Below are 25416 nucleotides of genomic sequence, written 5' to 3' on the forward strand. Positions count from 1 at the left end.
AGCTCTCCTGCAACCTACTCCCCCTCCATCAGCCCTTCTCTTCTCCCTGTGCCCACTCCTCCAGTAGCCCCATTCTGATCATGTGAGCTACCCCTCCTCATCCCCTCTTCTAACACCTCTTTCTACAAACCTGCCCTGCATCTCTCCTCTGGTTGTGGTCCCTCTCCTGCAGGTGTCTGCCCTTCTGCTTCACCCCCAGAATCCCCTGGCACTTGCACCTTCTCTTACACCTGCACCCTCCTGTTGCCTCCCGGGCCGTGACATTACATCACACCCGGGCATCTCCCCGCCTACTGGTTTGAGCACGCCGTGCAGGGCAGCAGCAACCAGCAAGGAGAAGCTCAGTGAAGGTTGCGCATGGCAGGGACGGGCACGGGGACAGGGGAGAGATGCTCTGGGACCGGGGTGGGAGGACACGTGGGGGGGCCGGGGCCCACTCCAGTTCCAAATATTGGTGGAGCATGGGCACCATGAGCCTATACAACTCGCTGCCCATGCCTCTGCTGGCTAGCCAGCTCTCTCTCTTTCAGAGGGGGTGGGGGAGTGCCAGCTCCTTGCGCCACCCCTAGTTTTGCTTCGCAGAACCCCAGGGTTCCCTGGAGCACCAATTGGGAAACACTGCTCTAGATCATTTATAAATAAGTTGAATAGGATGGGTCCCAGGACATACTGCTACACAGTGACATGGAAGCACAATAGTTCTATTCCAATCAATTTATAATTACCTAACTCCCAGTCCACTGAGACTAACTTCTTCATGGTGGCAGGAAGTGGGTTCTTTCTGCTGCTGTAGATTAACCGCACAGTGTGCCAGAAGAGGGCAGTGGGACTGGGTTAGAGCAGTTTGCTGAGCTCCTCCCTTGGTGAGTGTGGGAAGGGGAGCGACCCCTTCTGCTGCATTGTGCCAGGCTTCTCAATAGGATTGTTGAGACGGCTGCTGCCCCCCTCCCCCACTCTCCACACAGACACATTTGGCACCTGGGGTGGCTGCCCTATGAATGAGGCAGCTCTGTCTGAAGATCTAAAGTGAAGATTTGTGAATTTTCAGGTCTCATCAGTCCCAGTGCCTGTAATACAATTTACTCTGTTCTGAGGGTGGGATCAGGGCAGTTCCTCCAGGGACCCAGAGCAAGCTCCCCACCTCAGACCTTCTTCCTACCCTGTTCTGCCCACGCCTTATCTCCACTACTTCCAACCCACCCCCATCCACATTCCCAGCTCTTCTCAGCCCAGTTCAGCCTCGTCCCTACCCTTGATGAAGCCCCATTCTGCCAACAGCTGTGGATTACCTGGGCAGCCTGGCGGGGGGGAGGAGGGTCTGAGGGAGGCAACCTGGATCAGCTCCACCCACACTTAGGCTATGTCTACACTGGCGGTTTCTTGCACAAGAGTGCTTGTGCAAGAACTCTTGCGCAAGAACACATCCATACTGCCATGTGCCACATGTGCTTTTGCGCAAGAGCATCCATGGCAGTGTGGACGCTCTATGGCGCAACAAAGCTCTGATGGCCATTTTACACCTGTTAGAAAAGAGTGTAGCTCTTGCGCAAGAAGTCCTCTCTTGCCACGCTTTACTGTAGATCTTCTTGTGCAAGAGCGAGTGGGCAGTGTAGACGCTCTGCGGAAGAACCGCCCTTCTTGCGCAATAACCTGCTAGTATAGATATAGCCTTACTGTGGTGGAAAGAAGTTGAAAGCAGGCTGGGCCACTCTTCTTTGCACTGTCAGTAGAGTGGAGTGGAGTGACTTGGCTGGGAGTGGTGTTGGCTGCTGTGTGCATCACTCTCCTTCCCGGACTTCCGCTGCTGCACTGAGTGTGGGAGGAGGCGGGGGCGGGGGCGTGCAAGGAATACTCCTGCTGCCACCCTGTGTCAGTCAATCCTCTAGGCTGCCCTAAATCCTGCAGGCGCCCATCACTATGGGGGACCGTCCCAGTCAGGGGATGATATGGGTGGGAGCCATGGGGCTACCCCAAACCATCCTATGGACGGGATACCTCTGGATTGGGCTCACCCCTGTATTATTAGTATTCCTACAGTGTATTTACATGCTGGCTAATTATGGGGACACACACAGGGGTAGCCTGGGGGTGAGCCACTGGAGCGCGCCCTCCCTTCCGCTAGCACGGCTCAGCACTGCTGCATGTGCTTCCAGCCTAAGGCCTCAAGGCAGGAGAGAGACAACTGTAGCCTCCAGGAATCATACCAGCGCATGCGCAAGAGCTGATACCCGAGGTAAGATCGTCACTCAGCCTGGCTCGTTAGCTGCACACGCGCAAATATGCAAAAGCTGATAGCTCCGTCCCCTGCCTAGTTTGGCCTAGATCGCGCGTGCGCAGTACTTCAGAGGGGCTTCCCGAGGCTACGCATGCGCACGAGTTGGCAGGTGGCCAAGCTACTCCTTTTCCCCTGTCACTAGTAACAACAGGCGGCTACTGCCTCCCCTCCCCCCCCTCCACTCCGCCGGAACCGGCCGGCGGCGGCGGCGGCGCCGACATGAGACCAGAACCCAGGCGGCTTTTGTGACAGGAGGTGAGTAGGTGGCACTGAGCGGCGCTCCCCGAGTCGCCTTCCCTGTTGCTCGCCGTCTCCCTTCTCGCACCTCACCCCGACCCCGTCATCCTCGTCCCCCCGCGCTCCCTCATCCCTGTACCCCTCCCCCCCACATCCCATTCCGTCATCGGTCGCCCCCTTTCTTCCCGCATCGCCTCTACTCGTCCTGTGCCCCTGCCTCCCCCCCATACCCTTACATCTGCGCCCGCTGCTGCTTCCCAGACCCTGCCGACCCCCTTTTACTTTCCCGGTGCCCTGTTTTCTCCCCCCCCCGTCCCCTTTTTACTCCTTTACCCCCTTCATGCTGCTTCGCTCTGGTTGGATCCCTGAAATCTTATAGGTTTCTTACTGTACTTTCTGCCAGGCCCCCGCCCTGTTTATAACTTCCCCATACAATCTGTTTACTGCTTCCCCCTGCTTTCTTCTGTTCCCCAGTCCCTCTCAGCTTCCCCATTTATCCCCTGCTCTCTGTTATGCATTCATGCTGCTCTCTTGTGCTTCCATCTTCATTCTGTAAGGGAAACAAAGGTACACTCTCTCCCCTTCTTTTCTGATTGCTTCTGTCACTTCTTCCTCTCCTCTTTTTTTTCCTCTCCTGCCTTGTTTTGGGTAATCTCTTGCCTTCCTCCTTGCTCTACCATTGAACATTATAAACAAGAAACTTCTTTCTCCAGCTTTTTCTGTCTAGCTCTAGCAAGTGTTCTATCTCCCCCCTCCTGCTTCTGGAAGGGGGAAATATATCCACATCTACAGAAAACAGTCCCTGCCCAAGGGGGAAACATACTGATACCTTCACCAATTTAAAGATTATTCTTATCTTCCTTTTAAGAGAGCTTCTTCACTATACACAGAAGCACTAAAATGTCAGATATAAACTATTACTTTGAAAATCTTTCCAAGCTTTTGCTAAAATTGAGATACTTTTTTTCCTCTCTTGAGAGATTTTCAGTTTGATGGGAAAGTAGCTGTCTTTTGAAAAATTTATGTCTGTTGATTTATACCTACATTTTGTTTTGGAAAGGTGCTTTGATAAAGTCACAAAGACACTTTTCATTTAGGGCAATTTTTTCTCAAATGTCTATTTTGAGAATAGATGAAGAATCTTCCTCATCTGTGCAATTTATTTTACTGTTCTCTAGGTTTTGTGGCTTTCAGTCATTTGTCAAATAGTTAAGTGTCTTTTGTTTCAGGTGAAGCCCTCCCACAGATTCGTCTTCACGATCTTATCAAACATTTGCTAGTTTAAAACTTAAAAACTCTTGAAAGAGGCTGTTAACATTCCTTTGATATTTTGAAAGTGGTTCAGTGGAGAGGCAATGAATGATATATTTGAATTGTTAATTAAATCTATAACAATAGAAACTGTTTTCCATGGGCTTTAAAAGGTACTACTTTGAGAGTTATTATGTACATGAGATTGCCATGTTCGTTCTTTGAAAAACAGACTAAGAACTCTCTTAGCTGGTGTCCGGGAGACCTCTGTTTTATGTCTAGTCTCTATGGAGATTTGTAAATTTTGCCTTTTCTTTTAAATCTAGATATTAAGTCAGTTCAACTAATCAGGAAAACATATATTTTACAGAATTCCAATCTGTAATGTGAATTGGTACTGAAATTCTCCACAGAAAATGCATTTGTAATTAAGAGTTAAAAAATAAAATCTATTTATTAGTGCACTTTCAGATATTTTATTTTAAAATAAATCAAAATTCATCTCTTGAATAGAATCGTTTGCCAGACTTTCTCCTCATTTTTTTTTATCGTCTGTTGCTTCACATTTCTGTTAAGTGAGACTTCTGTCCTCTGTACTGTTACTTCCACAAACTCATCAACTTCAAATTAATATAATCACTGTAAGAGTGTATTGTTATTAAGGGCAAATGTGACTGTGTTTATTCAAATAAATTAAAATTGCATGTATGTCTTAAATCTGGCTGTCAGACAATATTTTCTTTCTTTAGTACTGAAACTAGTCTTTTTAATTACAAGTAATTTATTCAAGGAACAAAATGCAGGACAATGTAGCACTTTAAAGACTAACAAGATGGTTTATTAGATGATGAGCTTTCGTGGGCCAGACCCACTTCCTCAGATCAAATAGTGGAAGAAAGTAGTCACAACCATATATACCAAAGGATACAATGATTGTGACTACTTTCTTCCACTATTTGATCTGAGGAAGTGGGTCTGGCCCACGAAAGCTCATCATCTAATAAACCATCTTGTTAGTCTTTAAAGTGCTACATTGTCCTGCATTTTGCTTCAACTACCCCAGACTAACACGGCTACATTTCTATCATTATTCAAGGAAGAACTTGATGAACCAAATTCATTGCTGGTGTAAGTGGATGTAATTGGTTTTGTTTATGCCAGCAGTGAATTTGTCCATGTGTGTATTTAACATATCCATAGTTTACTTAAGATTTATTTCCTCTTACTTCATCAACAAATTGGTTGTTCCATCAGTGCTTTGTATTCCTTTCATGCCTGAAAATAATGAAGATTACACTAATTCTAGAAGCTTCAGGGGGTAGCCGAATTAGTCTGTACAGAAAAAAACAACAAATGGTCTGGTAGCACTTTATAGACTAACAAAACATGTAGATGGTATCATGAGCTTTCGTGGGCACAGCCCACTTCTTCAGATGATCAGTCATCTGAAGAAGTGGAATGTGCCCACAGAAGCTCATGATACCATCTACATGTTTTGTTAGTCTATAAAGTGCTACCAGACTATTTGTTCTTTTTTTAAACTAATTCTGTTTAGTCACAATACATTATTTCAGAGGAAAAAGCAGAAATTTGAAACTTTTGGGATTTTCAACATTATTAGTCTACGCAATTCAGGGCTTTGTTTCTTAATTGTTTTAAATTGTCCTTTCCAGTTATTGTCCTTTCATGTTATGAGATTTGCTGAGTTTTGTACAATGGTAGAGAACCGTATGACTAACCTGGACAGATCGTTTTGCATCTCATAGCATTTGCCTATATTCTCAATGCTTTGAAGAATATAGTGGTTTTTGAAGTGTCCCAACAGCATGTTGCTAAAATGGTAGAATGAGAATATACTAATTTGCTGCTTTTTTCAGGGACTGCTTAAAATATAGTATTTGTTGTTTAAATACATAGAGTTGCTCATACCCGACAGTATGGTTGGAAGTGAACTTGCATTTTACACTCTTATCAAATAATTTTATAGTGGCATATAAAATTTACTTCAGATATAAGCTCAGCAGAAAAGTTTTAGCTCAATACTGAACATGAGATGGGGTAAGAGACCTCTCCTGTAAGCTAAGAACATTGAACAGTAAAACTGGCCTCCCACATTTGACAATGACATTTCTAAAATTTGTTTTTCAGGTCTGACTAGGTCTTATTAGTCCGCAACCATGGTGCAGAAATATCAGTCACCTGTGCGGGTGTATAAGCACCCTTTTGAGTTAATTATGACTGTAAGTATCAATTCTTAAACTGTAATTTCTTAATTTGAATATTATTACTTGTATTGCTAAAATGCTGTCAAAGCTTCTTTTGATAGACCATATACATAATACAGAATCACTGACCTGAAGAACCTATAGCCAAAGAAGACAAGCTAAATATAAGTGGTAGGAGGGCGAGGAAAATGCCAAACATTCTTCCCCAAAGCCTAGCCCTAATTTTGCTAGTTATTTTAAGATTTGCAGCAGAGGTGTGTCTGGAGGAGCAGGTGTTTGTCAGGCTGCTACATGTGGAAGAAGATACAAATGTGTTTGCGAGAAGCTGAGATGAACTGTTGAGGCTGACATCTTTGGCAGAGAGAAGGGACAAAAAAACAATAAGCCATTAGCAGACAATAGAGGCAGAGCTGTGAAGAGCACTAAGTGAATATGAAAATTTTAAATTTGTTACAGTAGAAGAGGTTGATTCGGTCAGAACAGTAGGCAAGAAGTATTCTTTTAGCAATTCTGTTTTGAAATTATTAATAGAGATTGGGGCTAGAAGTGTAAAGGAAGGAAGGGAGGTGAAAAGAAACACTATATAAGCTCCAGAAGTGTATGGTCACTAATCTATGTGTAGTTTATACAAATGCAAACTATCAGCACTGAAGAGTGACTCTGACCAATGTTCCCACTTTAAAAGTAACGGAAGTAGATCTCTGATACTTCTGTATACACTTAGTCAAAACCACAGTTGTTCAAGTTCTCCTGAAATAGAAAAAGGATGTGAGGAACAGTTATGTCAACGTCTTCCCTCTTTGGCCCTATGAAAAAATAGTCATAAGAAAATCTAAATAAAGTGTACATTATCTCATAATCCACTGAAGACCTAATTTTTGCATGTTTGAAATGAACAATTTTAACCTGAATGATGTATTTAAGTATCTGTATTACAAACACTGTAATGATAATGCAAAGTTCCTTTAAGGAAGTTATTTAAATAGGTTGGCACCGCGTTGGCACCGCACAATGATGAGACAGTACAGGACTCTATTGTTTAACATGTAATAAACAGTAGTTATTGGATAGGAAAATTACAGAGTTGGGTGTGTTTTACTTTGCTCACATGAGTGGGCCATTACCTTCTTTGGATAGGTTCCTGGGAGTGATTTATATGTTGATACATTTTGATGGGAACCAATATATGCTTAGTAGCTTGTAATGCTATTTACATGAAATACCACAGCTATTCATGAAATGTTTTTTAACATTCTCTTAAACTCAGTAGTTATATATTTAATACTGAATGTGTTTTTTATCCAAATACACTTGTTCCTGTTTTAGACTTACATGTACAAGATGATTTTTCAGCCAAAATTCTATTGTGTACTTTGTCAGTTGAATTAAGGAGTTGTTACATTTCTAGTGTGCTGGGGGAATATGTTTGATCCCTCTAACACAGGGATGGGGAACCTCAGGCCCACGGGTCGAATGCAGCCTCCAGCTTGCCTGGATCTAGCCACCAACCCTCAGCATTGGGGAGCCCACACTGGTGCTGCAGCCCCTGTGCCACCCACTTGCAGGGCTGGAGCACACAAAATCTACTAGCCTGGGCCCCCATACACTCTGATGTGCAAAGGGGAATGTGTGGAGTGTCTTTTCCTTCTCAATCAGAGGCTCCACACTTGTATGCAGCCCCCAACTGACTTTTCTGTGGGTCAACGGCCCTCGACCCAAAAGATGTTCTCCACCTCTGGTCTAACATAATTCAGAAACGCTTTAAGTCAGAACAATTACCATCATCATATCTTGCCAACATTATTAAAACTGCTGTATTAAAATTAGCTTTATGCTTTCAAACTATTTTTTGTTTGTGGGGATATTTGTGTCTGAAGTATGCTGTTCTTTTTAAAAGCAAATTCCTCTAAGATCTTGCAACATCTAAGTTTTGGTTTTCTCGAGAAGAAAAAACTCACAGTATACAAGCAGTTGAAATAATAGTAGCTGGAGAATAAGAACTGTATGTGAACTAAAACATATAATATGAAATAATGAGTTGAACACAGTACATGTGACTCCAAATGTAGACTTGTGATTGCATACTTCATTTGTTTCAGGCATGAACTTCATTCATAGGGCAGTAATTTTTCAGAAGAGCTTTAATTGAATGGACAAAACACAAAAGCTCATGATACGATCTACATGTTTTGTTAAAATGCTACCAGACTATTTGGTTTTTTTTAGTTTATCTTGTACAGACTAACTTGGCTACCCCCTAAAGATTATACCTGTGCACCTTCAGCACCTTTTTAGTTATATCATTGGCTTTAAATGTGTTTACATCACTGGAAAATTGGTAAAGTCAAAAGGTAAAGAGAGGTGTTGTTGTAGGAAATGGTAAGTAGTGCTTTTTGTAAGTTAGAGTCTAATTCTTTGTAGATTCTTTTTCTGTCAGAGAGAAAATCTTTGGAATTCACCATCAGAGTTTGTGAATAATCGAATAAAGTTCGTGAGACTGTTCAGCATATTCCACTTTATGCTGAAATGAATATGTTCTGCACATGTTCATCACCCAACTTCCAAGTGGTAGCAACTATTTCAAAACAAAACGTCTTTTAAATATAGCAGCAAAACTGTTCCTCATTCCACACACAATTCTAGTATATGCCAAGTTTAAATTTCACCTCCTCCTCTCTCCCCCCTCCCCCCCGAAAACAGTTTTGTAAAGCCATATAAAATATGTTTTTTAGGCTTGCAGCCTTTTGCAACTTTTTGAAAAAAATTGCTGGGAATAGATCATGAGTGCCACAAGACACTCAGAAACACCCCCAAAATAATGAAGTAACAAAAGGTATCTAGAATAGAACAGCTTTTTCAGTGTGGCAGCATGCTATTTATTTCCAGGGGTTGATTATTTTAAAGAGGAAATAATGGAAACGTTGTGATCTTTGTAGTAAGGGCTCTTATACCATTGATATTTGAAAGTCGTCTGAAAACATTGAAAATCCCCAGCTTTTTCTTGCAAGGCATATATGAAACTGAGCTAAGTTCTGTTCATATTGAATAGTTGGGAACGGAGGATGGGACAGTGCAAGGTGCTAACTGGTGCATGTATTCCTGATTTGACTGCAGAAAGGTGTCTTCGTTGTAGTTCCACTCAAATATTCAAAATCTGTGGTGTCCAACATGCTAGTCACTAGCCACATGTGGCTATTTCACTGGTTGAATATGACTAGTTGGCTTGAACAATGTGGTTATTTGGCTGGTTGTGTGTGACTAGTTCACTATAGCATTAGCCATTAACACTATAGTGGCTACTGTTTCAGAACTACAGGCAGTCCCCGAGTTACGCAGATCCGACTTATGTCAGATCCGCAATTACGAACGGGGCCGTTCCTCTCCCTGGTCTCCAGCAGACCAGGGAGAGGAAGCAAAGCGGCGGAACACGTGGGCAGCGGACAGGGTTGTCCGCTGCCCACGCGCTCCGCGGCTTGGCTCTGCTTTGCTCTGCTTTGCCCCCCCCGTCCTCCTGGTCTGCAGACCGGGGGGGGGCAAAGCAGAGCCAAGCCGCGGAGCGCGCTGCCAGCTGACAGCCCAGACGCGTCTGGACTGTCCGCTGCCCGCGTGCTCCACGGCTTTGCTCTCCTTTGCCCCCCCCCCGTCCCCCTGGTCTGCAGACCAGGGGGACGGGGGGGCAAAGCAGAGCCAAGCTGCGGAGTGTGCGGTCAGCTGACAGCCCAGACACGTCTGGGCTGGCAGCTGGCAGCGCGCTCCGCGGCTTGGCTCTGCTTTGCCCCTCCCCCCCCGGTCTGCAGACCAGGGGGACGGGGGGGTAAAGCAGAGCAAAGCCGCGGAGCACGCAGGCAGCGGACAGCCCAGACGCGTCTGGGCTGTCCGCTGCCCGCGTGTTCCGCGGCTTTGCTCCCCATCCCCCTGGTCTGCAGACCAGGGGGACGCGGAGCAAAGCAGAGCAAAGCCACGAAGCCCAAGGGCAGCAGGACAGCCACGGCGTGTCTGGGCTGTCCCGCTGCCCCCGTGCTCCGTGGCTTTGCTCCGGACACCTGTGGTACAGCAGCTGGGGCGCTGCCAGTTGGTCCCGTAGCGCCGCTCTGGGCGCTACTGGACCAACCGGGCAGCACCCCAGCTGTTCTGCCCCAGGCGTCCTGATTCAGCCACTGCTGGTCAGATTCAGCAGCGGCTGAATCAGGACGCCTGGGGCAGAGCAGTTTGGGTGCTGCTGGGTTGGTCCCCTGCCCCGGGCTTCCTGGAATCAGCCGCTGATCAGTTTCAGCAGCAGCTGACTTGGGGATGCCTGGGGTTCTTAAGTTGAATCTGTATGTAAGTCAGAACTGGCATCCATATTCAGCCGCTGTTGAAACTGATCAGTTTCAGCAGCGGCTGAATCTAGACGCCAGTTCCGACTTACATACAGATTCAACTTAAGAACAAACCTACAGTCCCTATCTTGTACGTAACCCGGGGACTGCCTGTAGTTGGACACCACGGCTCTAAACCTAAGTATACAATGAAGGCCTACAGCTCTCCTTCTAACTGGAACTAGTTACATTAAGTCCTAATATCAGCTCCAGGATGGAGACACTACGTAGAACTTCTTTTCCACTGAAGCCACCTGAGTGAATGTTTTTTGTTGCATGATGAACTATTAATGTGAAAGCTTCCTATCCTCCCAACTTAAGTTACAAATAAATAATGGAAAGTGATAAGAAATATAGTGTGATAGTAGAATCATGTTCCCCTTAACACGATTCTGATACACCATAGTAAAATTTGCTTCTTTTACTGAGGTGCCTGAAACAATCACATCCAAAGAAATAAAAATAAAAATAAATAATTTTACTTTCCTTTGATCCAGGATTGGTATGGTAAGCTCTCACCAACACTATTGTGTGGCAAATACTCTGTCTTGGTAAATGAACAAATGTATTCTGTAATTAGAAAAGTATTAGGGATTGAAGTGGAGCAGGGTGGCTGCCCACTGACCCCTCCCCAAGTCCGCCAGGGAGACTAATGAGGCCCCAGCGATCAAAGGAGCCAGAAGCCTCCCATGTGCACCCAAAGGAGGAGCTGGACCCAGGAGAAGCTGAAGAATGGCCTGGGTTGCCGGGCCCACAACTGGACAATTGTCTGGAAGGACTGCTTCCCTAGCCAGAGGTTCTAGAGTGATGGAGCCCAGAGGACCTGTGTTGGACCCAAGTACAGTGTGAGGGAGAGTGTGGAAAGAGCCCAGTGGTAGCCGACCTTCATTTAGCTGGGCCAGAGCCAGGTCAGCATGTTGTGGTGCAGATCCGTGCTGACCCAGCAGCAGACTGCTCTGCTGCTACTAGGGACCTGGGCTGGGACTCAGTAGAGTGGGTGGGCAAGCTATGGATGTGAAGGGTAAGAAGAAAAGTTTCTATAGGCATGTTAGCAATAAGAGGGTGATTAGAGAGGGTTTGGGGCCCTTCTTGGATGAGGGAGGTAACCTAGTGACCGATGATGTGGGAAAAGCTGAAGTACTCAATGCTTTCTTTGCCTCTGTCTTCACAGACAAGGTCAGCTCCCAGACTACTGCACTAGGCAACACAGTATAGAAAGGAGGTGGGCAGTCCTTGGAGGAGAATGAACAGGTTAAGAACTATTTAGAAAAACTAAACATACACAAATCCGTGGGTCTGGATTTAATGCATCCGAGGGTACTGAGGGAGTTGGCAAATGTAATTGCAGAGCCTTTGGCCATTATCTTTGAAAACTTGTGGAAATCGGGAGAGATCCCGGATGATTGGAAAAAGGCAAATGTAATGCCCATCTTTAAAAAAAGAGAAGTACAATCCAGGGAACTACAGCCCAGTCAGCCTTACGTCAGTCCCCAGAAAAATCATGGAGGTGATCCTCAAGGAATCCATTTTGAAGCCCTTGGAAGAGAGGAAAGTAATCAGGAATAGTCAACATGGATTCACCAAGCACAAGTCATGCCTGACCAATCTGACTAGTTTCTATGATGAGGTAACTGGCTCTGTGGATATGGGAAAGTGGGTGGATGTGATATACTTTGACTTTAGCAAAGCTTTTGATACAGTCTCCCACAATATTTGTGCCAGCAAGTTAAGGAAGAATGGATTGGATAAATGGACTGTAAGATGGACAGGAAACTGGCTAGACTGTCAGGCCCAACAGGTAGTGATCAACGGCTCGATGTCAGGTTGGTGATCGGTTTCTACCAGAGCGTCCCAAGGATAAGTTTTAGGGCCGGTTTTGTTCAACATCTTTATTAATGACCTGGATGGGGGTGGACTGCACCTTCAGCAATTTTGCAGATGACACTAAGCTGGGGGAGAGGTAGATACACTGGAGGGCAGAGATAAGGTCCAGAGTGACCTAGACAGATCTGAGGATTGGGCCAAAAGCAATCTGATGAGGTTCAACAAGGACAAGTATAGAGTCTTGCACTTGGGACGGAAGAATTCCAAGCATTGTTACAGGCCGGGGACCGACTGGCTAAGTAGCAGTTCTGCAGAAAGGACCTGGGGATTATAGTGGATGAGAAGCTGGATATGAGTCAACAGAGTGCCCTTGTAGCCAAGAAGGCTAATGTCATGTTAGGTTGCATTAGGAGGAGCATTACCAGCAGATCTAGAGAAGTGATTATTCCCCTTTATTCGGCTCTGATGAGGCCACATCTGGAGTACTGTGTCCAGTTGTGGGCCCCCCACTATAGAAAGGATATGGACACATTGGAGAGGGTCCAGTGGAGGGCATCCAAAATGGTTACAGGGCTGGAGCACATGGCCTACAAGTAGAGACTGAGGTATTTGGGTTTGTTTAGACTGAAGAAGAGAATAGTGAGGGGGCTTTGATATCAGCCTTCAACTTCCTGAAGGGAGGTTCCAAAGAGGCTTGAGAGAGGCTGTTCTCAGTAGTGATGGATGGCAGAACAAGGAACAGTGGTCTCAAGCTACAGTGTGGGAGGTTTAGGTTGGATATTAGGAAAGACTAGGAGAGTGGTGAAGTACTGGAATGGGCTACCTAGGGAGATAGTGGAATCTCTGTCCCTCGACGTTTTTGAATCTTGGCTTTACAAGCCCTGGCTGGGTTGATTTAGTTGGGATTGGTCCTGCTTTGAGCAAGGGGCTAGACTAGATGACCTCCCGAGGTCTCTTCCAGCCCTATGATTCTATGATTCTGCGTCCCCCCTGCCACCTCACTCCTGGGGTACGTCTAGACTACATGCCTCTGGCGACAGAGGCATGTAGATTAGACTACCCGGCATAGGAAAATGAAGCGGCGATTTCAATAATCGCCGCTTAATTTAAATTCACATGGCTGCCGCGCTGAGCCGATCAGCTGTTTGTCGGCTCAGCGCGGTAGTCTGGACGTTCCGCGGTCGACATCAAAGGCATTTGTTGACCTCCCAGGTATGCCTCCTAGGATGAGCTGTGGCAGTCCGCTGAGGCACTCCCAGGTATGCCTCCTAGGATGAGGCATACCTGGGAGGTCGACAAATGCCTTTGATGTCGACCGCGGAACGTCCAGACTACCGCGCTGAGCCGACAAACAGCTGATCGGCTCAGCGCGGCAGCCATGTGAATTTAAATGAAGCGGTGATTATTGAAATCGCCGCTTCATTTTCCTATGCCGGGTAGTCTAATCTACATGCCTCTGTCGCCAGAGGCATGTAGTCTAGATGTACCCTTAGATGGCAGTCTTCCCCCTTGGCTGTTCCAGAGCAACTCGCATCTACTGGACTCCTGCCTGAGCAAGGGGATCTGGCTGGGTGTGCCAAGTAAGACTGTATGTGGCTCCCACTCTGAATAAGGGCTTGGGCTCTGAACTGTTTATTTGCCTGAGAACAGCTAGCTGAGACTAGCGGGCTGCCACAGCTAATTCTGTGAAAAGACTAAGCTGGGTGTAGTACGGTGGAGTGGCCACTCACTGACCCCAAAAGGGAGTAGCCCTTCCCTGAGCTCTACAGGGCTACACATGGTGGACAATGTGGGCATGACCCAACCCCTGACAAAATGTTATCCGTTACCCAGTAGAAGCGGGGCGGGAGTAAGAGAGGGAGACGTGGATCTTGAAAAAAATTTTAAATACTAGACTGAGAGTCAGCAGCAGCAACACCAGCAATTGATACAGCAGCTGGGTACACAAGATATTGATGTGAGAAATGGGCACCCAGCAGTAGCAGTTTCTACAAAGTCTGGCCACCCAACAACAGGAACTCCAGCTACAAGGATTCCAGCAGCTGGCCACCATTGGATACTAACCCAACGGACAATCAACTGGGGCTGCAGAAAACTCCGCAGTACCAGCCACACCTGAACAGCTCTCCAAGATGGGGCCGGACAGTGACCCCCAAAGCCTTTCTGGAGACATTCGAGCATGTTGTGGTGATGGTGGGATGGCTGTGAAGGCAGTGGGCCACTTTCCTGGCTCCGTACTTATCTGGGTGGGCCCAGATAGCCTATCAAGGAGGCCCAAGATTATGGATCGTTGATGGTGATCCTGGATGCCCTAGATATCACGCTAGAGACCTTCTGGCACTGGACTACAAATTATCCGACTGTGGTCCGATGTCGGACGGTAGCTCAGGAAGTTATGTTTCCCCCACCAGTGGCTTTGCCCAGAATGGAACTCCGCTGACAAATTGTTGAGCAGATCGCCCTGGTGCAATTCATTCAGGTCCTCCCATTGCAGAGCTGTGTGTGGGTCCTTCAGCATTGCCCGGTGACGCTCAATGCTGCCATCACCCTCATGGAGGACTATCTGGCAGCTGACAGGCCCATTGGGTTAGGGGTTCGTACCCCTCTCCCTCCGAGCAGGCCCATAGCCCCAGCAGCCTCTCAGAGGCCCTGCGAAAAACCTAACCATTGTTCTGATGCCCCAAGGCCTGGGATCTGAGCCCCAGAGGGGAGTCGCCTGACCAGCATCGAGGGACAGGGGGCTCTGGAGATGCCCTGACCGGGAAGTGGTGAGGGATGGTAGAACCGACATCTGGATTCAGATACCCGACCGGCCCGCTCAGAGCTTGGTCCCTGCTTTTCGTGTAGCAGGGATTGTTCTGACATGGACTGCATCTTTGGACAGGTGTGCACTGCGGAGTCTCGGGCCCGCATACCAGGCCCACCCAAGCTGACAGTACTAATGGAAGTGGGGACACGGGAAATGGTCACCCTTTTAGACTCTGGCTGTGGATAAACCCTTGTTATTCCAGTCTGGTGGTGACCAATGGGAAGCTCTGACTCTAGTTTATTCATGACGACGTAAAGGCCCACCCCCAGACTCGAGTGGCCCTGACCATAAACAGTGTGTAACATAGGATATGGTGGTGGGAGGGGCCCCATTCTAGCCTAACCTGTTATCCTTCACCGAGACTGGCTGGGGTTTACAGATCTCCTCCATGAAACCAGTCTCGGGAGCCCCGTCATGCAGGACATCCTGGAGGAAAGTGGGGCTAGCCGTAGCTGGTCTGCAGTCCGCGGCTGGAGGCTCACCACTGAAGGTGAAGAAGAAAAGGAGGGAACTGAAGGAGCAGAGGTGTGGAGCCAGTCTGATTGCTCCCCTGGGGAAGACTTAGGGACCGCCCTAAGATCAGCAGGAGGATCCGTCTTTGGCTGTCACCAACCCCATTTAGAGATGGTGTCGGATCACCTTTATCGTGTGGACCAGGACCCACAGACACTAGAAGTCTGGTCCCACCTAGTGATTCCCTCACTGTCACTGGAAAGCCATTGAGACTCACCCATGACATCACTGCCACGAGACACCTGGGCCAAGACAAGACCCTGGTGTGGGACCTGTCACGGTTCTTCTGGCCCAGTGTTTACCAAAAGGTAAAGGGCTATTGCTGCTCATGCCCTGAGTGCCAGTTAGCGGTCAATGCCAGGGTTCCGTGGGCCCTTCTGGTACCCATGCCAGTGGTCGGTACTCCATTTGAATGTGAATGTGGTGCGCCCCCTCCAGAGGAGCAAAGCAGGGTTCAAATACATCCTGGTCCTGGAAAACTATGCCACTTCCTTCCCGGAGGCTATCCCACTGCAGAATGCCATGGTCCATATCATCGCCTCTGAGTTAGTGAAGGTCTTTGCTAGAGTGGGCCTTCCCTGGGAGCTGCTCCCAGACCAAGGGACTAATTTTACCTCCTGGTTACTCTGGCAGGTTTGTGTGCTCCTGGGCATTCAGAAGCTCCAAACCTCAGTGTACCATCCTCAGACTGATGGCCTAGTGGAGCATTTTAATTGAACACTAAAGGGGATGTTGAGGACGTTTCCCCCCAGCCAAACTACAGCAGTGGGATCTGTTGCTTCCCCCCTCGTTGCAAGCCATCCGGGAGGTACCTCAATCATCGACCCAGTTCTCCCCATTTGAGTTCCTCTCAGAGGCTAATCTCAGAGGCTGTTGGACTTAATGCGGGAGACCTGGGAGAAGACTCTGTCAGCCTCCCAGGGGCTTCTCCACTATATTTTACAGTTACAGGAGCAACTGGATAGGGCCTGAGAGAACCTCCAGGCAGCTCAGGCTAACCAAGAACGGTATTATAACCAGGGAGCCCAGGAGAGGATTTTTGAGCCGGGAGACCGGGTACTCGTTCTCCTCCCTTCGGAGGAATCTAAACTCCTCATTTGGTGACAGGGCCCATATGAGGTCATATGCCTGGTGAGCCCAGTGACATATGAGGTACAGCAGCCCGACTGAAAGAAAAAGAAGATTTACCACCTAAATCTCCTGAAGCCTCTCCCCTTCTGCGGTAGGGGTTGATTCCTTATCTCCCATATCCAGAGCAGCGTAATGGTTCTCCATTACCATGGTGGGAGGGTTAGGAGCAGGGGTGGAGCACTACCTGGTGCCAGAAGTGGCCAGCTGCCAGTGTCCCTCCTCCTCTTCCCCGAGACATTTCCTCCTCCACCAGTGGTGTTTCAGCGGTCTTTTATAGTAGGATAGCTACCTCAGCCTCAGCTGTGCCCCCCCTTGAATATTCTCCAGGAACTGCTTGTGCATTCGTATACTCCTCAGCCTACTTACCTCCTCCTGTAGCTCTCCCACCTGCTTCCTGAGAGATTCCACCAGCAGGCACTTTACACATTGGACAATTCCCCCACCCTCCACCCCCCACCAGCCTGGATTTCAGTCAGTGGGAATTGCAAGCCACAGTCCCTGGAAAACCACACCAGAATCTGGGTAGAGACATCCATAGTCAGGCGGTCTGTCTGGCTGCAAGTGCAAGCAGAGGAGACAAGAGCAATGCTGGCAGTGGTGTTGCGGTTCTTCCTAACCATAGTAGTCCTCCTTTAAAACTTCCTCTTAAACTCTCCTGTCTGCAGCCCCCTGTGTACTTGATTCCCCTGGTTGCTCTGCCTCTGGCTTTTAAAGCCTGCTCACCTGGGTTGAAAAAGCTACTAAAAGGTTAAAAAACTACTGGGGGGAAGCTGTTCTAGATTTCATTTTAACAAATAGGAACTGGTTGAGAATTTGAAAGCGGAAGGAAGTTTGGGTGAAAGTGATCATGAAATCACAGAGTTGTAGAAGAGAGGGCAGCAAAATGGAGACAATGGATTTTAGGAAGGCAGATTTTGGTAAGCTCAGAGAGGTGAGGTCCCATGGGAAGCAAGACTAAGAGGAAAAACAACTGAAAAGAGTTGGCAGTTTTTCCAAGGGACATTGTTAAGGGCCCGAAACCAAACTATTCCGTTTCATAGGAAAGATAGAAACTATGGTAAGAGACCACCTTGGCTTAACCAGGAGATCTTGCATGATCTAAAAATCAAAAAGGAATCCTATAAAACTAGGACAAATTACAAAGGATGAATATAAGCAAACAATACAGGTATACAGGGCAAGATTAGAAAAGCAAAGGCATAAAACAAACTCAAACTAGCTACAGACATAAAGGGACAAAAAGACTTTCTATAAATATATTAGAAGCAAGAGGAAGACCAGGGACAGAGTAGGCCCATTGCTCAGTGAGGAAGGAGAAACACTAACAGGAAACTTGGGAATGGCAGAGGTGCTTAATAATTTTTGTTTCAGTCTTCACCAAGAAGTCTGATGATGAAGGAATGCCTAACATAGTGAATACTAGTGGGAATGGGGTAGGTTAGAAGATAAAATAAAAAAAGAACAAGTTAAAAATCACTTAGAAAAGTTAGATGTCTGCAAGTCACCAGGGCCTGATGAAATGGATCCTAGAATCCTCAAGGAGCTGATAGAGGAGGTATCTGAGCCTTTAGCTATCATCTTTGGAAAATCATGGAAGACAGGAGAGATTCCAGAAGACTGGAAAAGGGCAAATATAGTGCCCATCTATAAAAAGAGAAATAAGAACAACCCAGGAAACTACAGACCAGTCAGTTTAATTTCTGTGCCAGGAAAGATAATGGAGCAAGTAATTAAGGAATTTGTCTGCAAACACCTGTAAGATAATAAGGTGATAGGTAACAGCCAGCATGGATTTGTAAAGAACAAATCATGTCAAACCAATCTGATAGCTTTCTTTGATAGGATAATGAGTCTTGTGGATAAGGGAGAAATGGTGGATTTGGTATACCTAGACTTTAGTAAGGCATTTGATACATTCTCATATGATCTTATCAATAAATTAGGCAAATACAACTTAGATGGGGCTGCTATAAGGTGGGAGCGTAACTGGCTGGATAACCGGTCTCAGGGAGTAGTTTAAAACATTTCACAATCCTGCTGGAAGGGCATAACAAGTAGGGTTCTGCAGGGGTCTATTTCTGGGACCAGTTCTGTTCAATATCTTCATCAACGATTTAGATATTGGCATAGAGAGTACACTTATTAAGTTTCATATGATATGAAGCTGGGAGAGGTTGCAACTGCTTTTGAAGATAGGGTCATAATTCAAAATGATCAGGACAAACTGGAGATATGGTCCGATGAAGTTTAATAAGGACAAATGCAGAGTACTCAACTTAGGAAGGAAGGATCAATCAGTTTCACACATGCAGAATAGGAAACGACTGTCTAGGAAGAAGTACTGCAGAAAGGAATCTAGGGGTCATAGTGGACCTCAAGGTAAATATGAGCCAGCAGTGTGATGCTGTTGCAAAAAAAGCAAACGTGATTCTGGGACACGTTAACAGGAGTGTTGTGAGCAAGACGCGAGAAGTCATTCTTCCGCTCTACACTGTGCTGGTTAGGCCTCAGTTGGAGTATTGTGTCCTGTTCTGGGCACCACATTTCAAGAAAGATATGGAGAAATTGGAGACGGTCCAGAGAAGAGCAACAAGAATAATTAAAAGTCTAGAGAACATGATCTATGAGGGAAGACTGAGAGATTTGGGCTTGTGTAGTTTGGAAAGGTGAAGCCTGAGAGGGAATATGATAGTGGTTTTCAAGTATCTAAAAGGGTGTCACAAGGAGGAGGGAGAAAAATTGTTCTCCTCGGCCTCTGAGGATAGGACAAGAAGCAATGGGCTTAAACTGCAGCAAGAGAGGTTTAGGTTGGACATTAGGAAAAACTTCCTAATTGTCAGGGCGGTTAATCACTGGAATAGATTGCCTAGCGAGGTTGTGGAATCTCCATCTCTGGAGGTATTTAAGAGCAGGTTAGACAGACATCTGTCAGGGATGGTCTAGACGATACTGGTTCCTGCCCTGAGGACAGGGGACTGCAGTCTATGACCTCTCGAGGTCCCTTCCAGTTCTAAGTGTTCTATTATTCTAAGCCGTGGAGGGAATGCGAGGGGCTGATGATCATTCCATATGCACCAGAACCCAGGTGCCTGACCCAACAAGAGAAGAAAAACTGCAGCTGGGCAATACACTGACAGAGGATTAGCAAAAGCAAGCACATCAACTGTTGGAGGCCTTTCAGAATACCTTCATCACACTCCCCAGATGGACCGTGGCGGTATCGCACACGATTCAGACAACCCCTGGCCTGGTCTTCTGAGAGCTTAACCAGCCTCTATGGCAATAGATGTGGGGAACTGTAGAAAAAGAGGACCAGGAAATGCTAGAGTTCAAATGCATCAAGTGGTCAAAAACGGCGAAGTCCCGTCATACTTGTACCAAAGCTCGATGAGAGTATACTATTCTATATACTTTAGAAAAGTAAATGCCATATCAAAGTTTGATGCTTATTCGATGCCCTGAACTGTAGAACTCCTAGATCGCCTGGGAATTGCTAATTATATTACCACCCTCGATCTGACAAAGGGATATTGGCAAATTCCCCTAGACCCGGAGTCCCGGGAGAAAACGGCCTTCACCAAACCTCTCTAGGCTATTCTACTTCGTCCAGATACACTTTGGCCTCCATGGTGCCCCTGCGACATGATGGATGACCTCCTAAGCCTCCATACATAATACACTGCTGCCTGCCTGGATGATGACATCATTTACGGTTACAAATGGGAAGAACATCTCCTACAAGTGGCAGCGGTACTTTGAACTCTTTGGGAAGCGGGCCTAACTGCCAATCTGAAGAAGTGCCAAATTGGATGGCAGGAGACCACCTGCCTCAGATACCAGTTTGGACATGGCCTCATGTGCCCCCTTGTAGACAAGGTCCACGCCATTCAGAGCTACCCAGTACCTACGACAAAGCGGAAGGTGCGGCAGTTCCTTGGACTAGCCAGATATTACCACTGCTTCGTTCCCCAATTTGTGGTCATTGCTGCACTCCTCATTGCCTTCTTAACCAAAGACAGTCCACAATGCATGCGGTGGTTACCGGAGTGTGAGGCAGCATTCCAGAATCTTAAAGATTGCCTCTGTCGAGAACCGGTACTATTCAGTCTTAACTTTGACCACCACTTTGTGGTACAGAAAGATGCCTCAGAGGTAGGACTAGGGGCTGTTCTTTCCTAGACCATAGCTAAAGAGGAGCACCCACTCCTATATATCAGTAGAAAGTACGCATTCACGATTCATCACCACCTGGGAAAAGAGAATACCAATGCGGATTGTTTGTCGTGCATAGGAAAGGGTTAAGAGTCCAGCCCCGATAACTGGGAGCTGGAGTTGAGGAGGGGTGTGTGTAATGGGACAGTGTGGCTGCCCTCTGACCCCAAGGTAGAGGAGCCCCTCCCTGAGCCTTGGTGGGCAGCACCTGGCCCTAGCAACCCACCTGACTGGAAGCTTATCCCACTCTGTGATTGTCTGTCCCCTCGGCTGTTCCAGAATTACAGAATTGTTTGTTTATTTGCTCCTCCCTGAACCAAGGACCTGGACTAAGAACTGTTTATCTGCTTGCTGCCCTGCCCTGAGTTTGGGCTCTGAACTGTTTGCCTGATCTATGGATAGCAATGGATTCAGGCTGGGGAATATCCAGCCCCCTCTTCTTGCATATTTGGAGGCTCTCGTTGAAGAGAACTTATGGAGTAAGCTATGGGAAAGTCAGGCATCTTGTGGATCCTCTGACTTGAGTGGCCATAGAGCGAGGCTGTATAAAAATGATACATAAAGTACTCCTGACAATGGGATAGAATTAGTCTCTGTGGTGAATCTTTGATTTCTCCCAGCTCCAGACCTCTTTATATCTTCCCATTTCCTGGTCATGCTACTTGTTTTGGGGGCTGCATTTTCATTGTAATGTATTGCATTAGGCTTTAATTGAACTACTATGATCTCAAAGAATATTATTGTAAAGAGTCATAGATATTTTATTTAAAAGTTTTCTCTTTTGCTAACTCCAAATAATTATAGACGTCAAGATTTAAAATGATTGTTATAATCTATTCTGACCTTCAAACAGGCCAGAGAAATTTATCCAAAGATTTTTGTTTCTAGCACAATAACTTTTGGTTAAACCAGAGCATATTTAACATCAGCTTATTGAAAAGTAACATGAAGAGAAAGTCATATTCATCAAACCAAGTATGATTCTTCACCACCTCTGTATGTTGTTCTCCTCCTTCTCATGTCCCAATTTACATAATGCCAAAAGTAGCTGAAATGAGGGAAATTACTGGTTTTCAGCCTTTTTTCAAGTTAACAAAGAAAAAAACAGAAGAAGTTGCTTTCAAAACCCTTCTAGAATAATAATGCTCATTAGTAGATCTTTTGAAGTTGAAGAGTTAAATTTTCTTATGTAAGTTATGTACAGTATACAGCTTAGTCTTTATAATGACAACATTAGAATGATGGAGTCCTTCAAATATACTACTCTTGGCACATGAGGCTAAGAGATCAGTATTTAAGATGGAAAAATATAAGCTGTGATGCTGGCTAGATGACATGAGTTAGTGTTCCTTTGAGTTTAAATGCCAAATAAATTTAAACGTTATAAAAATAGCTGCTTCGTGATGGTTTGGGGGTTTACCGAGACTGGTAAAGGGTTGTCACTGGCTGCCCTGTAATCTTGTGTGAGTCTGTGCTGTGTATCTTTGGCTCAGAGCCCTGACAAACCAACAGCACACCTAGTACAGTGATCTCATTGAGGCTTGCACCAGTCTGGTGCAAGAATGAGACTCGCAGCCTCTCCAATCCCTAGCCAGTTTAAAACTGTGTCTTCTGCAGAGCTCATCAAACCCTCTCACTATAGCACTTTCAAAACCTTGTGTAGAAAAACAAGATATTGAAGTGTTACCAAGTAAAAGGATTTGGAATAGAAATGATTGCAAACACAAAAAAGTAGTTTTTTGTTCACGGTAATTTTCTTTCCCCAATTGTTCTTACAACATGGCCAGCTCTAATAGTGAGTTGGAGTGGTGTGCTAAGCTGGTCAGAGTCAATGCTAGGTACTGAGGACCATCTTGGCCTCGGGCATTGGGATGCTCTTAGCATCACATTTTGATATTCAGCAAATATTCTGCAGGATGAGTTTGTGCAGAAGGAAACATATGCCATGTTTTAAGGAAATTAATATTCTAGATTTCAACACCAAAGGTGCTGATTATTTAGAAAAATTATGGAAGTTTATTACATTTACATTCTGTCTATAAATATGTACCATTCACACTTCCAAATTTCATTTTAAAAATTAACTTTATATCCTAATTCGGTGGCTGTACATGATTAGTGTGCATCAGACCTACATTGGTACTGTATGTTAATATTGACTGTATATATTTTTACAAATTTATTATTTTTATGAAAACTGGATTGAGAACTAAAGGCTAGGTTTTCAAAAGTGCTGAGCACTTTTAAGTGGAAACAGGCGTTCAAAAGAAGTGTGCTCCTCTTTGGGCATCTAGATGAAGTGGACAGAGGTTCATAAGTGTTTGGTGTCCGTTGGTTCCCATTGATAACATTGAAGGCTGCTGAGTGTTGAGCACTTCAGAAAAATCTGCCTATAAACTCTTTCCACAGTCATTCAGTTTCAAGAATTAAATTACCATTCCCATTAATTGTTGAATGTTTTTAGTTTCTCTTAAAACAAAAATCAGAGTTCGTTTCATGACGCTTTAAGGATGAAATCCTTTCTAGCTGATAATAAATTGTAGTTGTGGCAAAAAAACCTCCTTTTAGCACAGTAGTCCGAAAGCACCTTAAAACTCATTGAGCATAAAACTGGACAAACTAATGGAGCAATGTTCAACTGCAACATTTTAGTAAATATGTGTGCATTTGAGTTTTCTGACAAGATGACTTGCCTGCTTTTCTTAGTTTATTTTTAATAGATCTGTGTTAGAGACTTTTGCCCATAAGGTTCTGAGTTTAAATGAATGAATTACAAAAGTGAAATAGAATTCCACAAAGTATAAATATACTTCCCTGTTAAAGTTCTCCATACCTATGTCTTCTCTTTTAGATTTGTAAACTAAAATATAATCCATGTTTGACAGTTCACCATCTCCCCATGGTTTATGAAATGGACTTAAATGTACATAGCTCACAGGTGCTTTGAGCAATTACTTCATGTAACCTATCAATCTTCATGTCTTAATCCACTGCATCTGTTTATCTTATATTGGTGTATGTATCATTCTTGTGTGTAAAATTAGACATATGGAGTAGGGAATACTTTATGGGTTTTAAATGTGTGAATGAAAGTCATCAAGGGAGGCCTGGGCAATCATATGCAAATAGCCTTTTGACCTTAAGTCTTGGCAGTGGTTGGTTTGGGGGAAGTCACATGTCCACCCAAACTGGTCATGTGACTTCCCATGCAAAAAGGGAATCTTTAAAAACAATAGGAAAGTAGGAGTCTTTTATCTTTGGCTGGCACAGCCAAAGGAAGGAACAAAAGATCCCAGGGTGAGAGAGAACCTTGGTTTTGAAGGCTTTGCTGGAAAAGAGACAGTTTTAGGGTGAGTTTGTAATGAGTTTGTGTTCTGAGGTTTCAGTGTTAGCGTTAGCTCAACATTTTCTGTTATTTTGAGTTTGTAAACTACTTTGCTCTGCCTGATCTTACTTATACCCACTTAAATCCTACTGCTTGTACTTAATAAAATCATTTTTACTTACTTTTCAAGCTCAGTGTAAATTACCTGGGGGAGCAATCGGTGTGTACATTTCCCCTTTTCATTTCTAACGTGGGCTAACACAAATAAGTCATTGGGGGGTTTTGATCCCATTTGGGGAATGGTATCCTGGGGAGATGGGCCGTAAACTGCACTTTGTTTGGACCTGAAGAGATTCAGTGTCTATACTGCTTCTAATGAGAATCTAAGGAGGGCGTTGATCTCAGCTTGCCTGTGGGAGACCAGGGAGCTGGCCCAGCAGGAAAGAGCAGGTAGGAGCCCCAGAGAGCAGGAAGGCGAGTGGCCTTGTCAGGATTCCGTGAGGCACCCCCAAAGGGTCTTCTGTGACCTCACCCTGTCACACCACAGTTCTGCAGTTGTATTGTTTTCCTATTCCTTTCTGGTTTGTCAGCAAATCATCCCTTTTCTTGTAAAGGAATATCAGTCAATTTGAAATATAGTTGATTTTAATTCATTTTTTTAAAGAAAAGTACTTGTGGGTATTATACCTGCCCTTAAATCCCATGCCAATTTTATTGTCTTAGTCATGTTTTCTTTTAAAAAATTGTTTTCACTGTTTTGTGAAATAGCCACTGAAAAGATGGAAACTGGTTAACAGATAATAAAAGGGAAACAGTAAAAATGGCCATACACAACATTATTTCATAGAATTATAGGGTTTGAAAAGACCTCACAAAGTCATTGAACCCAACCCCATGCTAAAAGCAGGGCCAATCCCAACTAAATTATCCCAACCAGGACGATGTCAGCTGGGATGATTCAGTTGGGGTTGGTCCTGCTTTGTACAGAGGTTTGGACTAAATGACCTCCCTTCCAACCCTATGGGTATGTCTACATTACAGCACTAATTCGAACAAACTTAGTTCGAATTAGTTAATTTGAACTAAGCTAATCGAATTAACGCATCTAGACTTAAAAACTAGTTCAAATTAGCGTTTTTCTAGTCCTGGCTTGGAGTGCCCTGAGTGCCCACACTCGACACATCAAAGCACTTGGCCATCAGCCCTGCTGCACTTGCCGCAGGCTGCCATCCGGAGGGGGGGGGGTCAATCAAGGG

At 45.5% G+C, this 25416-nt stretch overlaps 1 protein-coding gene across 2 annotated transcripts in view; it reads left to right on the forward strand.

The window, feature by feature from the left end:
• Positions 1 to 2380: 2380 nt before the first annotated feature.
• Positions 2381 to 25416, forward strand: part of SEC14L1 (SEC14 like lipid binding 1) — a 110009-nt gene continuing 86973 nt past the window's right edge. For both annotated transcript variants that reach the window (XM_089771961.1, XM_075903576.2), the window contains exons 1-2: positions 2381 to 2530; positions 5912 to 6003. In XM_089771961.1, coding sequence (XP_089628087.1) covers positions 5941 to 6003 — 63 coding nt within the window. In that variant the 5' untranslated portion in view covers positions 2381 to 2530; positions 5912 to 5940. The remainder of the gene's footprint in view (positions 2531 to 5911; positions 6004 to 25416) is intronic.

Source organism: Pelodiscus sinensis, chromosome 20 (genome assembly GCF_052426305.1).
Source record: "Pelodiscus sinensis isolate ZL-2025 chromosome 20, ASM5242630v1, whole genome shotgun sequence".
Classification (NCBI taxonomy): domain Eukaryota; kingdom Metazoa; phylum Chordata; order Testudines; family Trionychidae; genus Pelodiscus; species Pelodiscus sinensis.